Raw genomic sequence first — 12,740 nt, forward strand, 5'->3', positions numbered from 1 at the left:
ACCTCAATAACTATCCAGCGGTTTTCCAGAGCAGACTGGCTGTCTAGAAGTAATTCAATCGAATTATCCTTGATACGCGCAAGACTTCTCCGCTAGCCATATTCAATGTCATTTAATTAAGGCTCCTTGGTTCGGATTGTTCTGGTCGCGGGCCATCATCAGAAAATTCAAACAACGATTCTTGAATCATGAAATACGAGGTGCATAACTGCACTAAAGATCGCTGCCTTCGGTATTGATTCTCAGTGGCTGACAGGCCTCCCAATGCCCTGGATTCCGCAACACCGTGGCGGCCCATCCCGCTGACAGATAGCCTAGGGCCCAAGCCATCTGGGTTTCATGACTCGCGCATAAGACCCGCCATTCACGGTCAAGAACAGATGCTTTCTCTAGCATGCGCAGCTGACAGAGAGCTATGAGTAAATGATTGAAAGTAAACGCACTGTAGCGGTTGAGCGAGCTTCGCTTTTCAGACTGATAGCGCTGTGCGCTGAGTTAGCTAGCCTGTCAGCAGTTCACCTGTGTTCTCCTGTCAGGCAGACTGAACACCGTTAATCTCGGAACTGTGCTGCTAGCATCCTCGCGGGACGGATTGGAAGCCTGCTGTCTCCTAGATCAAGCTATATGGTGAAGCCGTCCATGATATCGCGATTGACAATCAGAGTATTAATCAATCAAATATTCAACCTCCGTTTTCCCGAAGCCTCGCAAGGGCTGCGCTAATGCCTTCACTCATTTCCTCTTGATTGGATTGTCGTGGAGTGTCGACTTCTGAGGCTCCCTTTTTCGCCTCCACCCGACTCCTCTGTTCCGCTTCCGAAAGATACAAGGCTGCTTCATCATCATCATCCATATCTACGGGCCCTGTCTGGCTCACAGTGCCGAGGCCCGAAGATCTTTGTTCAGGCTCAATGTTCCTCTCAGGTGCCTTCGCTTTCTTCGCATTTTCCACCCGAAAGTCTTCCCTCACTGCATTGGTCCATTGACGTACTTTCTTTTCGCCCCAGCCGGGCACAGCACTGATCTGTTCCGGCTGCGCGTTGATAGCGTTTTGTAGACTCCCGAACGTGGATATCAGACTCGCTGCATCAGATTTGTTGATACTTCTAGGAGTTGTAACAAACTCCACCAGAGACTCCTTGTAAGACTGGGCTTGCTGGGTGCGGATCGCGGTCGGTTGAGCGTTTTCGGACGACTTGTATAGTTCGAGATAGTGAGCTGCTTCCGGAGCCGACCAGCAGAGCATCAGAGTGTAATTATTGATGATCGAGGTCTTTGAGAGTTCCTTCAAGCTATCTTCGTGATTTTCGATATCTACCATTACCAGAATAATCCGGAGCATGTATTTCCCCCCAAGAGCCTTTATCCGAGAGTAGATGTATTCAGGATGTAACCGGTGGTATTTCAACGATAAGAACAGGGCACATGCGGTTGCTCCAACGACATAGTCGGCGGGTATATCTGCATACTCCCAGGGCAACAATTTGATGTGGTTCAGTATTGGGTTGCCCTTTTGCCTGGTCGAAACAAGAATCGCGGAGGGACCGGTTCGGTTGGCAAGTGCCTGCGGTTTTGGCTGCTGGACCTTGGGGGCCGTGGATTGAGCAGTAGCTGGATTCGAGGTGTCCCTTGCAGCCCGCGGGGTGGCGCTCCTTTCAGGAAGGCCATAGTCGGGATCAGCGTTATCAGTATCGACGTCCTTAGCCATTTTTGCATCAAGGCTTCGATAGTGCTGTTATCGGTTCGGTTCGGTCTATCTAATCGCAGCAGTCAAAGTTTAGGCCAGCTGTGCTCACCGCCTGGACCCGCATTCTGCTGGAAATATTGGCGCTGGGAATTTTCTGCCGCTACAAAGAAAAAGGCCGAAGAAAAAAGTGGACGATCTCAACAGCCATGACAGAACAACACAAGAAAGGAAGTCTAGAAGAAAGTAGTGGTGGTCACCAAGACACACAGACTACGATGGATTCCCCGAGAAAAGATATCGTCCAGGACGACGAAGTCTCCACGCCAAGAAGGACCCTCTTCGTTCGGTCGCTTCCCACCTCAGCTACGACCGAGAGCCTTACCGAATACTTCTCCCAATCCTACGTTATCAAGCATGCGATTGTTGTTAATGATCCGGAAACGAAGCTGTGCAAGGGTTATGGTTTCGTTACCTTTGCCGATCTCGAAGACGCGCAAGCTGCGCTAAAGGAGTTCAACGGGTCTGTCTTCGAAGGGAAAACAATCAGAGTCGACTACGCTCAGCCGCGTCACCGTGAGATTGATGAGAATCTCGGGAAAAGCGTGCCAGCTCCTGCTGCCCTTGAACTTAAGCAACAGCGGGAGCAACAGAAAACATCTACCCAACCCCCGAAGCTCATTGTCCGAAACTTGCCTTGGAGCATCAAAGAACCAGAAGATCTAGCGGTACATTTCAGAAGTTTCGGCAAAGTCAAATATGTCACGCTTCCCAAGAAAGGTGATCAGCTGGCTGGGTTTGGCTTCGTTGTTTTACGAGGAAAGAAGAATGCCGAAAAGGCGCTGCAGGCCGTCAACGGCAAAGAGGTAGACGGAAGAACGCTGGCGGTCGATTGGGCTGTAGAAAAGGAAGTATGGGAGAACTTGAAGAAGGAGTCTGAGAAGAAGGAGGATACCCAGGAGGAAGCGGGATCGAGCGACGTTGAAATGGCAGATGACGCAGAAACGACATCCGATAATGAAGATGTCGAGTCTGATGACGACGATGAAGATGAGGATATGGACGATGACGACGAGGAGGACGAGGAAGATATGGATGAGGACGAGGACGAGGGCAACGAAGACGAAAGACAAGAGAAAGAAGACGAGCGAAATGCTTGTACGATTTTCATTCGAAATCTACCCTTCACGTGTACAGACGAGACGCTTTACGAGCACTTTACGCAGTTTGGCCCCCTTCGATACGCGCGAATTGTCGTCGACCTGGAAACAGAACGTCCCCGCGGTACCGGTTTTGTTTGCTTCTGGAAGGTTGAGGATGCCGCATTGTGCGTGCGCGAAGCCCCGAAACAACAAGATACTTTGATCGCGGAGAAGGACAAAGGAAAGAAGTCTTCCACCGCACTCAAGCACTCTATCCTGCAGAATGAGAATTCTGACCCCAGCGGCCGCTATACCTTGGACGGTCGTGTCCTCCAGGTCGCCCGCGCCGTCAGCAAATCACAAGCTGCCAAACTTGAAGAGGAGGGTGTATCAAAACGACTGGTTCGTGATACTGACAAGCGTCGTCTTTTCCTCTTGCAAGAAGGTACTATCTCTCCCAACTCCTCTCTGTACCAGAAGCTTTCGCCGTCCGAGATCAAGATGAGAGAGGACAGCTTCAAGCAGCGACAGAACTTCATCCGGAAGAACCCGGCTCTACATTTTAGTTTGACCCGACTCTCGGTACGCAACATCCCGCGTCACGTCACCTCCAAGGACCTCAAGCAGCTCGCTCGACAGGCTGTGGTCGGCTTCGCGAAAGATGTTAAGGAAGGTCAACGTCAACCTCTCTCCAAGGAGGAACTCGCTCGATCAGCCGACGCTATGAAAGAGGCAGAGGAGTACCGGAAGTCAAAGGGCAAGGGTATTGTGAAGCAAGCCAAGATTGTCTTTGAGAGTCGAGAGGGAAGCAAGATCAACGAGAAGAGCGGGGCAGGCCGAAGCCGGGGCTACGGTTTCATTGAGTACTACACACATCGTCATGCGCTTATGGGTTTAAGATGGCTTAACGGCCACGCTGTGGAAGCCCCTAAGAGCGGCTCGGCGGAGATCAAAGATAAGAAGAAGCGATTGATTGTCGAGTTCGCCCTTGAGAACGCCCAGGTTGTAAAGCGACGGAATGAGATGGAGGCCAGGGCACGCGCCAAGAAGGAAAGTCAACAGAACAACGGAAGTACCCCGAGCAAAGATGATTCGAACAGCAAAGCTTCTCCCAATGGGAAGAAGCGGAAGCGATCCGAAAGCCGTGGCAGCGGCAAGGAGCAGGACGGAGACCGCGATGCGGAAGAAGAGAACAAGATCGCCAAACGCAACCGGATCATTTCTAGGAAAAGGATGCAGCGGAAAGCTCGGAAAGGGAAGGCTTAGTTGATCAAAAGTGACTGTATAGAGCTCTATTTATAATCACCTCTATTCGCCGGCGTTACTTGGGTGCATTCTGGCGAGAGACGCAAAAATAAAAGCACTTGTTATATTGGCCGAATTGGCAATGGAAAGATCGCGTAGGATTTCATAAATTCATGGGGTATAGTACCTTCATACAATAGCATAACCTAGCGCCGTTACAGACCGTAGGTTGCCATCAGGCGCACTAGTAGTTTGTAGCATCCTTCACCTTTCCGACGATATTGTATCTCTTGCTGAAAAAGGTAAACCATTCACTCAGCACCGTCTTCTCCTTATCATCCAAATCGTACCAATCCGGCCTGCAATCCTCAGGCTTCAGAGAAGAGCAGGCAAGAGCCCGGGAGGAATCCTTTCCAGCGAAAACTATACAGGAGAATCAGTAACGTCAAGTACAGACTAAGCCAGCAATTATTTTGCAGCGCACGGGAGGGGAAGAATCGACATACCGTGATACTGGCCATTGGGACCATAAGCTGGATTCTTGCTCACATCAAACACAATTCCCTTGATCGCGACGAGAGTTGGCCGGCTGGGATCCGTGCCTGCAAAAAGCGCATCACTAAGTTGATTCCGTCATTGATGAATCCAACCGAGGAATCACATACCGTCGCATTTGGACAATTCCTCCACGGTGATGGGGTCATCCTTTGGAGGATTCAGCTGAACAGGGACCTTTGGTTCGAAGCTCTTGGGCTCTGGCTCGTGTTCCACCATCGTGAGTGTAAGCTTGGGGAATTCGGATGTGGGAAGGATATTATTGAAAAGAAGTAATCGAGGTAAGAAAAGTTGAAGTTTAGCCCACGAAAGCTCACTCGGACGCGGGGCAGGGCGGGGGAGCTCGGAGGTCGGCATAACCGTGGATCTTGCCGGCAACTGGCGTCATCGTCTGAAATTATTGTTGAAGATGCCTTTGCGTCTTCTTCATTTGGCTCATCGAGCAGCATCAAGACCCCTTGGAGCTCATGGCTATGCAAGCACCATTGCAGCTAATTTTCGCAGACCTTTGATATACTTCGTGAATGAACCAGAATCAAGCGTCGGGCCTTGTGACAGTGGGCTGTCTGCATCCTATCGTCGACAGTACATCACCCCGCCAAATTCTCTCTCGATTCAATTTGGAGAATCATGTCTCGCTTCTGGGATTGAGTGGAAGCAAAGGGGATCAAAACATACTCAGCTCGATAGCCTGATGCCTAGAGAGGTACATGAGGGCATGCCTGCTCGGCTATATCTTGAGCTGGAATTTTGATATGTTACGCAGTAGGAATCTAGACGGTCTGGGTGATTCGATTGGCACCGTCTACCCCTCCCTCTTGAGGTAGATGTATCTATGATCCCATCGTTTGATACATTGTAGTGCTCCAGATGAGAAGGTATTTCATTCCTCCTTTAGAAACACTAAGTATAAACTGGAGGGTGAGTTCCCACATGGATCCCTGCAGAAGCCTGGCCGCTTTCTTCCAATAATAAATTCTCATAAACTGCTCAGTTTGAAGCGTATTTGTAGAATTCTCAGAGTAACAAAAACAATTGAATCACTACAAGTAATAATGAGAGCGCCACTATATTTTCGTCAACGTATGTCCAGGCATACTTGTTTTACTTAGAGGCTATCACCCATGGCCTCCGAAGATGACGTCAACTGGCACATGGCCTGGCTGCATTTGAATTCGAGAGGTATCTATTGATGAGTGGTGTCTATGAGCTTAATATAGACTGTCGACCTGTCTTTCATCTTTGTACAGTGCGGGGCAACCTCAAGTAACCTTCCATGACAACCTGAAGATCACCAGCATCAGCTCAAAGTTTTTACCTATATCGACATAGCTCTCAAGACCAATATCAGCGAAATGTCCTCTTGCCAAGAAACCCTTTCCAGAACCTTTCAAACAACACCTTCTCATCCCTCGGATCGTATATCATCTACAGAAACGGGGCCGGACGCTCAAGGGCGCAGTAGGACGATGTCCGTGGACTCTGACCTATCTCACTACCTCTACTTCGAAGACAACGACTGCTTTTTTCCACCTAGCGAACTCGGAGAGAAGCCATCGCCAGATGAAAAAGATCGGAGTCACGGTCCATACGTGGATTCGTCTGTTCAGACCTGAGTCGTGGTTTTTTGGCGGAGACCTCTTTGTCTCGGATGCTTATGCTCTCTCTGTTCCGACGCTTATCAGGCTTGGATGATCATCGATCAGACTGGAGACATGATTTATGACTTCGCATAATGTTCAGATCGCGAGATCATGTTGGCCGTTCTTTCTAAATGCGGGAGATGGATGGAACTCTTCGTATTACTTGATCAGCACAGTGTCCAAAAGCAGACAAATGTTATGTGACCAACTTCGAGTATCAATCAATGACAAATAACATTTTTCTGTTTGAAGAAATAGCCATACTTTCATAGGTTCTTCTCATGTTGAGGTCGAAATTGAGGTCTTGACGGTCTGATGCAGTGGCTGAGACTAATCCGGTAGTTGATTCCTCAGGCAATTGGGGTCAGCCACCATGTTCCTATTCGCATCAGGGCTCAGAATTATCATTCTCGGTCAGAATCCGCTGGTACTGTACCATATTTTCATGAACATCTAAGATCATTATCTAGTTCTTTGTCCTACTCTTCATTACCTCTTCATCTTTTGTAACACACTTGAACCTCGGCAAAAACGAAGTTGACTTTTCACCAAGAGATGGCCCACACGGCTCCGATATACCTCTCTAGTGCATCGACTAAACTAATCTCAGCCTCCTAGCCATGTTTACTAGTCCAAACAGGCACAGTTTCCTTGTTGCACCATGCCCCCTCCATCGACATAACCGCGTCTCAACGATTTCCCTCCGTTGCCCCCCGTTTGCCTCTGCCATGACTTTCCAAGAGTTACTGACGGCCACTCCGTCCTGCTACAACGCTCGGCATTGTTGAGCTCAGGCCAAGAGAGTCTGTGAGAGATGTTGAAATTATTCCTGCTGTCTTGATGTATGCTGGACCGGAAACTATCTATCAGTTGACTATGCCTGTGGGGACGTATGGAGTCCTCAGAATGGCTTCAGACCATCTTTTCCAGGACGATACTTTGCTGCCGTCACTACTGATCCAATCTTATTCGTCTTTCTACAATGGCAGGCGCGACAATAGTCGCTTCCGTCTTCTATGGGCCGAGAAATTGGCCGAGCTGAATCACTTTCGATTTGGTTGTTGGTGATACTACTTCGATGCCGGCTTTGGCCTAGCTGATTTTAGCATCTCCAAAGTGTCCCGCATTTTAATCTCGCATGGGCTTTTACTCTATCTGCTCAATGCGATAAGTCTTGCTTTTACTTACTCTCCTTGAATTTATTTTTTCTTTTTTCCCTCGATTTTTTTCTTCTTGGCCTCTTCGATCACCTTTTCCCCCTGTCCTATAAATTGCACATTACATCGCCCTCTTCGAATCTCCTCTATGTTTGGAATGTGTCAATGAGACAAAAACCTTGTCACTTGTCGTGAATCATGTCAAGGCCAGAACCAGACACGAGTGTCCATCAGACATCATTGCCGCCGGCTATCAGCAATGATAGATCTTCCCACTCGGCCGACGACGTCAATCTGGCCACAGCCAATTTGACAAAAAGAAATGGCTGTCCTATAACTTACTCAGAGAAGACTACTGTTGTCGAGGATAGTGGAGAATCAATAGGAGGCGCATCGTCGAAGCCGACTTGTGATCATACGCACCGGAAGCTGAAGCCCAGACATATTCAGCTTATCGGTATCGGGGGTACGATTGGTACAGCGCTCTATGTCCAGGTCGGTAAAAGTCTGATGAAGGGTGGCCCTGGCAGCCTGTTCCTGGCATTTTCGATTTGGTAAGTACTACGCACGCTATATGCCTGATTTGATAAGCTCTTTTCGTTTTCATTTGCCTCTTTTGTTGCTGCGATCTTGGCCTTGAGGTGTCTCCGTAGGGTGAGTTGGTTAGAGAGGAGAGCAAGATACACTTATTTTGCGCGACTCTACACCAGAGATGTTACAACGAATTGATCTTGAGAAGATACGACGAAGAGCCTAAGGATCTCCAATTGCACTTTAATGCAGAACAATGTCATACTTCGCACGCGCGTCTTACTTGACTGCCCTTTTATCAAGCCATCGAATCTTATACATATCCACTTCTAGGTGTTTCGTCATCCTGGCCATTACTGTTTGTACGCAACCCCGGTCTTCAAACCCCCAAATTGCTGTCCCCAGCAATGCCGCCTGCAACCTGTGCTCCCGATGCAGCTCTCATTCGTACCATTGAGTGCCCTGAAGCGACAATCTCCCGTTTCCCTGCATGCTGCCCCTGCGACTCCCTGGCTATTCTACACTACGAGACCTTGGCTATGTAGTCCGTGCTAAATACAGGTTGCATCCTAGGTCTGGCTGAGATGGTCACCTACCTGCCGATTTCATCGCCCTTTATTCGATTTGCCGGCCGCTATGTCGATGAAGCCTTTGGAGTTGCCGCCGGCTACAACTTCTTCGTCTTTGAGGCTGCCCTAGTGCCCTTTGAGATCACCGCGTGTAATATGATCATAAACTACTGGAGCGACGTTATTCCAGTGAGCGGGGTCATCGTCATCGTGCTTGTCCTTTACATGTACGTAACGTCTTCTGAACGGCAAAGGCCCCTGCCCATCTGGAATCGCCTGAATGTTGACTCCTAGAATTATAGACTTCTCAACGTCTTTGCAGTGCAATGGTACGGCGAATCCGAGTTTTGGCTTGCGCTCTCGAAAGTATTACTCAGCATTGGACTGATTATCTTCACATTCATTGTGATGCTGGGCGGGAACCCGAAGGGAGATCGATTCGGGTTCCGATACTGGAACGAGCCGGGCGCCTTTGCGGAGTATTACAAAATCGGTGATCTTGGCCGATGGCTCGGTTTCCTTGCATGTCTGATCCAAGCCAGTTTCACCATTGCAGGACCCGATTATGTGTCGATGGCAGCTGGAGAGGCAGCCAACCCCCGCGGAATCTTGCCCAGGACATATAACGGTATATTCTATCGACTCACAGCTTTCTTCGTTTTGGGTGTACTGTGTATCGGCATTCTCGTCCCCTACAATGATCCTACTATGGCCGAAGCCTTCGCCAAGGGCCTGCCTGGCGCCGCTGCGTCGCCTTATGTTGTCGCTATGGACAGACTCGGGATCCCTATCCTCCCCCACATTGTCAACGCCATGATCCTGCTGGCAGCTTTCAGTGCCGGGAACAGTTATGTTTATTGCGCCAGCAGAAGTCTGTACGGGCTTGCTCTGGACGGCAAGGCACCCCGATTGTTCACTAAGTGCACCAAGCGGGGTGTACCGATTTACTGTGTCTCAGTTGTCATGTTGATTGCACTTCTTGCCTTCCTCCAAGTATCAAACAGCGCATCTGTCGTCCTGGATTGGTTCGTTAATCTGGTACGTGTCGATTACGAGACTAGGATCACCTTGACTTCTATCTCGAAAACCAAGTCTCTAACAGTTGGTAGGTAACTGCTTCTCAGCTTATCAACTTTTCCGTCGTCACCTTTACCTATACCCGTTTTCGGAAAGCTATGATAGCCCAAGGTATTCCACGAGAATCGCTCCCATACAAGAGTTGGTGGCAACCCTATACTGCCTATGTTGCTCTGGTTTCCACGACAGTCATGGCCTTTGTAGGCGGCTATACTGTCTTTCTGCCTGGGAATTGGGATATCCCGACCTTCCTCTTCTCTTATACGATGATTGGAGTGTTTCCAGCCCTGTACTTTGGTTGGAAGATTGTAAATCGCACAAAGACGAAGAAACCGGAAGAAGTGGATCTCGTGACAGGACTCGACGAGATCGACGAGTATGAGAGAAACTACATTCCCGAAAAACCAAGGTAAGGATGATCTTGTCGGACCCCGAACCTTCGCGAGCTGGCCAGCTGATTTGTGATTTTAGCAACGCCCTCTCGAGGTTCGCTGATTGGCTTTTCGCTTAGGCGACCTGTTATATACCTGCCTGCCCTAGATGTTGCAACATTGTATGTCTGGGTATTGTCACGATTATATTATGATTGGCATGAGGATATGTCTGTTGTGAGGAAATGTACAAAGAACCTTGCGAGCACCGGGAAGAATCTACAGTATAGTACAAATATAGGCATGAAATGTATCATCCGATATAGCATCGACAAAAGCCGTATGCAGTCAATCAGTTGCTCTCATCCTTCTCACCCTCTGCCGCCTTCAACGCATCTAACCGTAATTTATTCCGTTTGCCGAGCACACGCAGTGTATTCCGCCTCTCGATCTCAGTCATCTGCTCCCAGTTTGCGATCCGCGACAGCGTTCCATCCTGGTTAACCACCAGCGGACCCAGAGCGTCGAGCTTCACCGTCGACCCTCCACCACTAACGTCAATCTGCGTGGCTCCTGATTCCGCCGAGGGAGCCTCCGGTAGCGCGAGGATAGGCTTGTTTTGGTCTTGCTCCTGCTCTTCTTCTGGTTGGCGGTGATGCTGCGACTGGCTCTCGTTGGAGGCAGATTCGGCGGACATGGTCGCGGATGTAGAGAAGGGAGGTTCCTGGTTGCGATTGTGGATTGAGCTGATTTGCGTAGGATGGTAGAGGTTGAAAGATGGGCAGATGGGGTATAATGCCGAGTATGAGCGGAGGTTTGGTGATGTTGTGGTTGCGGTTGCGAGCGAGGCGCGGACTCCGATTGAGAAAAGAGGATTTAGACTGAGATGGAGGACTGTAGCGCGAGATATGGCTTTGAGCGACGTGTACATTTCTGAACGATGAGAATGGAGCTTCGAGTTGTAGGTTGAGAGAGGAGGGAATAATTATAGCGGAGATTGATGTTTTGGAGGTAAAGTGGAGAGAGGGTGGATCCGCGGAGAGGATTCTAGAATGGCCCTGGAGACAACGATCACAAGTCTGCGTCATGCTCAGATATAGTCATGAATTTCTATCTAAATCTAGGTCTAATGTACAGAACCACTTTCCAGGTATAATGCAGCACAGTTAAGTTGATTACTAGGATTCCTTGCAGTTTCTTCTACCGAAACCACCAATTGACCTTGTTTTATGGGTTAGAGCAGCGCACACCCAACCAGAGGGTAGACGAAACTCACCGACGCAGTGACGCCCTCTCCAACACCTTTGATGCTATGCCACCATCCCTTTGGTATAAATAGCCCGTCGCCGGCTTCCAAATGAGCTTCGTATCCATCATCCAGCACATTATTGGTACCGTCCGAGTCTGCATCATCCCAAACGGCATGCTCCAGCAGAGTCCTTTCCTGCCCCTGCATCATCTCCTCGCCCCGGAAAGCAGCTGCCTCGCGATCCCCACTCCGACCCAATTGGCGCCTGACCGACGCGAATACCCTCTGCCCGGCATCGGGAGCCAACAGTCGCACAACCTTGTGTCCGGCAATTTGCACGAAGAGATTCGGGTTTGGATCACGGTGCAAAGGGGTATATGTAGGCGGGTGCCCGATCCATACGTTCGTATCGTAGACGTCGCCTTTGCCCGCCTTTAGAACGAGTTCGGGGGTGGGAAAGTCATCGCGAAGAACTGGTGGAAGATCGAGTAGCTGGCATTGCGCCAAATAGAGTCGCGTAGCTTGCGACTGCAATTCTGCGGTGCGCATCCAATCTAGGAACAGACTCAATGGGGCGTGGAACTGCCGGAAGCTCAGCTCGTTCGATTCAGGTACAGTTGCGTCCGGCGCCGTGGTTTCTGCGGGCGATTGCGTGAGTTCGAGAGGGACGAATGCATCCGCGCCATGCTCTTGTAGATATGCCGTATTTAATCTGCGGTCATGGCCGTTGGAGGAAGGGACCGCTTGGAACCATCGCTCACATGCGGGAAGATCGCGAAAGTGCCGATGGGGGAGAAGGACCGGAAGTTCTGGGTGGAAGTAGCTACTGCGGAATTCATCAATTTTCACCTCGCGGAGGGCTTTCAGGGGATGAAATCGGCTCTGAGAGGTCGAAGATATCGAGCGTCCATCCCTGGAGCTGATTAACGATATCAAACCCGATTGTTTGCTGCGGACGCGTGATGGTCGCTTGGGGGCCCACAGGTTATTGCGGGTAAGCAGCCATTGCTGATACTTCATCCAGAACAATTATCCCAATGCTGCCACTTCGGTTGATTTCAGAAAGTCGTTGACTTTTCTGGAGGGCCAAGGGATGTCTGTATCACAAGGCGAAATCAGAGGATTGTGCCGGCTACACAGCCCAACATGAAGGTGACATGTCACATTTAACGGGAATCATCTTGTGCTGTGGATCTTCAGGTCCCATACAGGGGCCATGTCGAATCATCCTCCACCTTTGACTGCTTTTGTGGAGAATATGACGAGACCACTCAAATTCATCATTATCGAACATCGCATGATCTCTAGCTGTTTAGCTGCAGAGAAAAGCAATGATTCTCGGTTGACGGTCGTCTCGACTCTTCCCCTTACTGAGTGAGGAGCACAAAGCATAATGTTTCCTCGGTCGATCCGATCTGAAATTCATAAACCACCAAACAACCGAGGTGAGGGCAATCCTCTCAGCTCCTGTGACGTTGTCGATCATGGCTTCCCCTCACCTGAGATCCATGCAAGCA

At 49.7% G+C, this 12,740-nt stretch overlaps 6 protein-coding genes across 6 annotated transcripts, besides 1 other annotated feature; 2 read left to right on the forward strand and 4 right to left on the reverse strand.

Annotated features, from left to right (window-relative positions):
• Positions 1 to 682: 682 nt before the first annotated feature.
• Positions 683 to 1,708, reverse strand: NFIA_109880 (DNA repair protein RAD10; the record flags this gene model as incomplete). Its single annotated transcript, XM_001267390.1, has 1 exon — positions 683 to 1,708. One exon carries the CDS (start codon positions 1,706 to 1,708, stop codon positions 683 to 685), a length of 1,026 nt encoding a protein of 341 aa, XP_001267391.1.
• Positions 1,709 to 1,893: 185 nt separating this feature from the next.
• NFIA_109890 (mRNA-binding ribosome biosynthesis protein NOP4) lies at positions 1,894 to 4,092 on the forward strand (the record flags this gene model as incomplete). Its single annotated transcript, XM_001267391.1, has 1 exon — positions 1,894 to 4,092. The coding sequence occupies one exon, from the start codon at positions 1,894 to 1,896 to the stop codon at positions 4,090 to 4,092; it is 2,199 nt and encodes a 732-aa protein (XP_001267392.1).
• Positions 2,697 to 2,810: a microsatellite.
• Positions 4,093 to 4,315: 223 nt separating the features above from the next.
• Positions 4,316 to 4,845, reverse strand: NFIA_109900 (putative progesterone binding protein; the record flags this gene model as incomplete). Its single annotated transcript, XM_001267392.1, has 3 exons — positions 4,316 to 4,494; positions 4,578 to 4,673; positions 4,737 to 4,845. 3 exons carry the CDS (start codon positions 4,843 to 4,845, stop codon positions 4,316 to 4,318), a joined length of 384 nt encoding a protein of 127 aa, XP_001267393.1.
• A 2,779-nt stretch (positions 4,846 to 7,624) lies between these two features.
• Positions 7,625 to 10,016, forward strand: NFIA_109910 (putative general amino acid permease (Agp2); the record flags this gene model as incomplete). Its single annotated transcript, XM_001267393.1, has 5 exons — positions 7,625 to 7,980; positions 8,291 to 8,319; positions 8,531 to 8,753; positions 8,829 to 9,564; positions 9,636 to 10,016. 5 exons carry the CDS (start codon positions 7,625 to 7,627, stop codon positions 10,014 to 10,016), a joined length of 1,725 nt encoding a protein of 574 aa, XP_001267394.1.
• Positions 10,017 to 10,326: 310 nt separating this feature from the next.
• Positions 10,327 to 10,905, reverse strand: NFIA_109920 (uncharacterized protein; the record flags this gene model as incomplete). Its single annotated transcript, XM_001267394.1, has 1 exon — positions 10,327 to 10,905. The coding sequence occupies one exon, from the start codon at positions 10,903 to 10,905 to the stop codon at positions 10,327 to 10,329; it is 579 nt and encodes a 192-aa protein (XP_001267395.1).
• Positions 10,906 to 11,208: 303 nt separating this feature from the next.
• Positions 11,209 to 12,243, reverse strand: NFIA_109930 (putative JmjC domain protein; the record flags this gene model as incomplete). The annotated part of the gene is made up of 1 exon (XM_001267395.1): positions 11,209 to 12,243. One exon carries the CDS (start codon positions 12,241 to 12,243, stop codon positions 11,209 to 11,211), a length of 1,035 nt encoding a protein of 344 aa, XP_001267396.1.
• Positions 12,244 to 12,740: the final 497 nt, after the last annotated feature.

The sequence above is a fragment of the Aspergillus fischeri genome, genomic scaffold, assembly GCF_000149645.3.
Source record: "Aspergillus fischeri NRRL 181 1099437636245 genomic scaffold, whole genome shotgun sequence".
Classification (NCBI taxonomy): Eukaryota; Fungi; Ascomycota; class Eurotiomycetes; order Eurotiales; family Aspergillaceae; genus Aspergillus; species Aspergillus fischeri.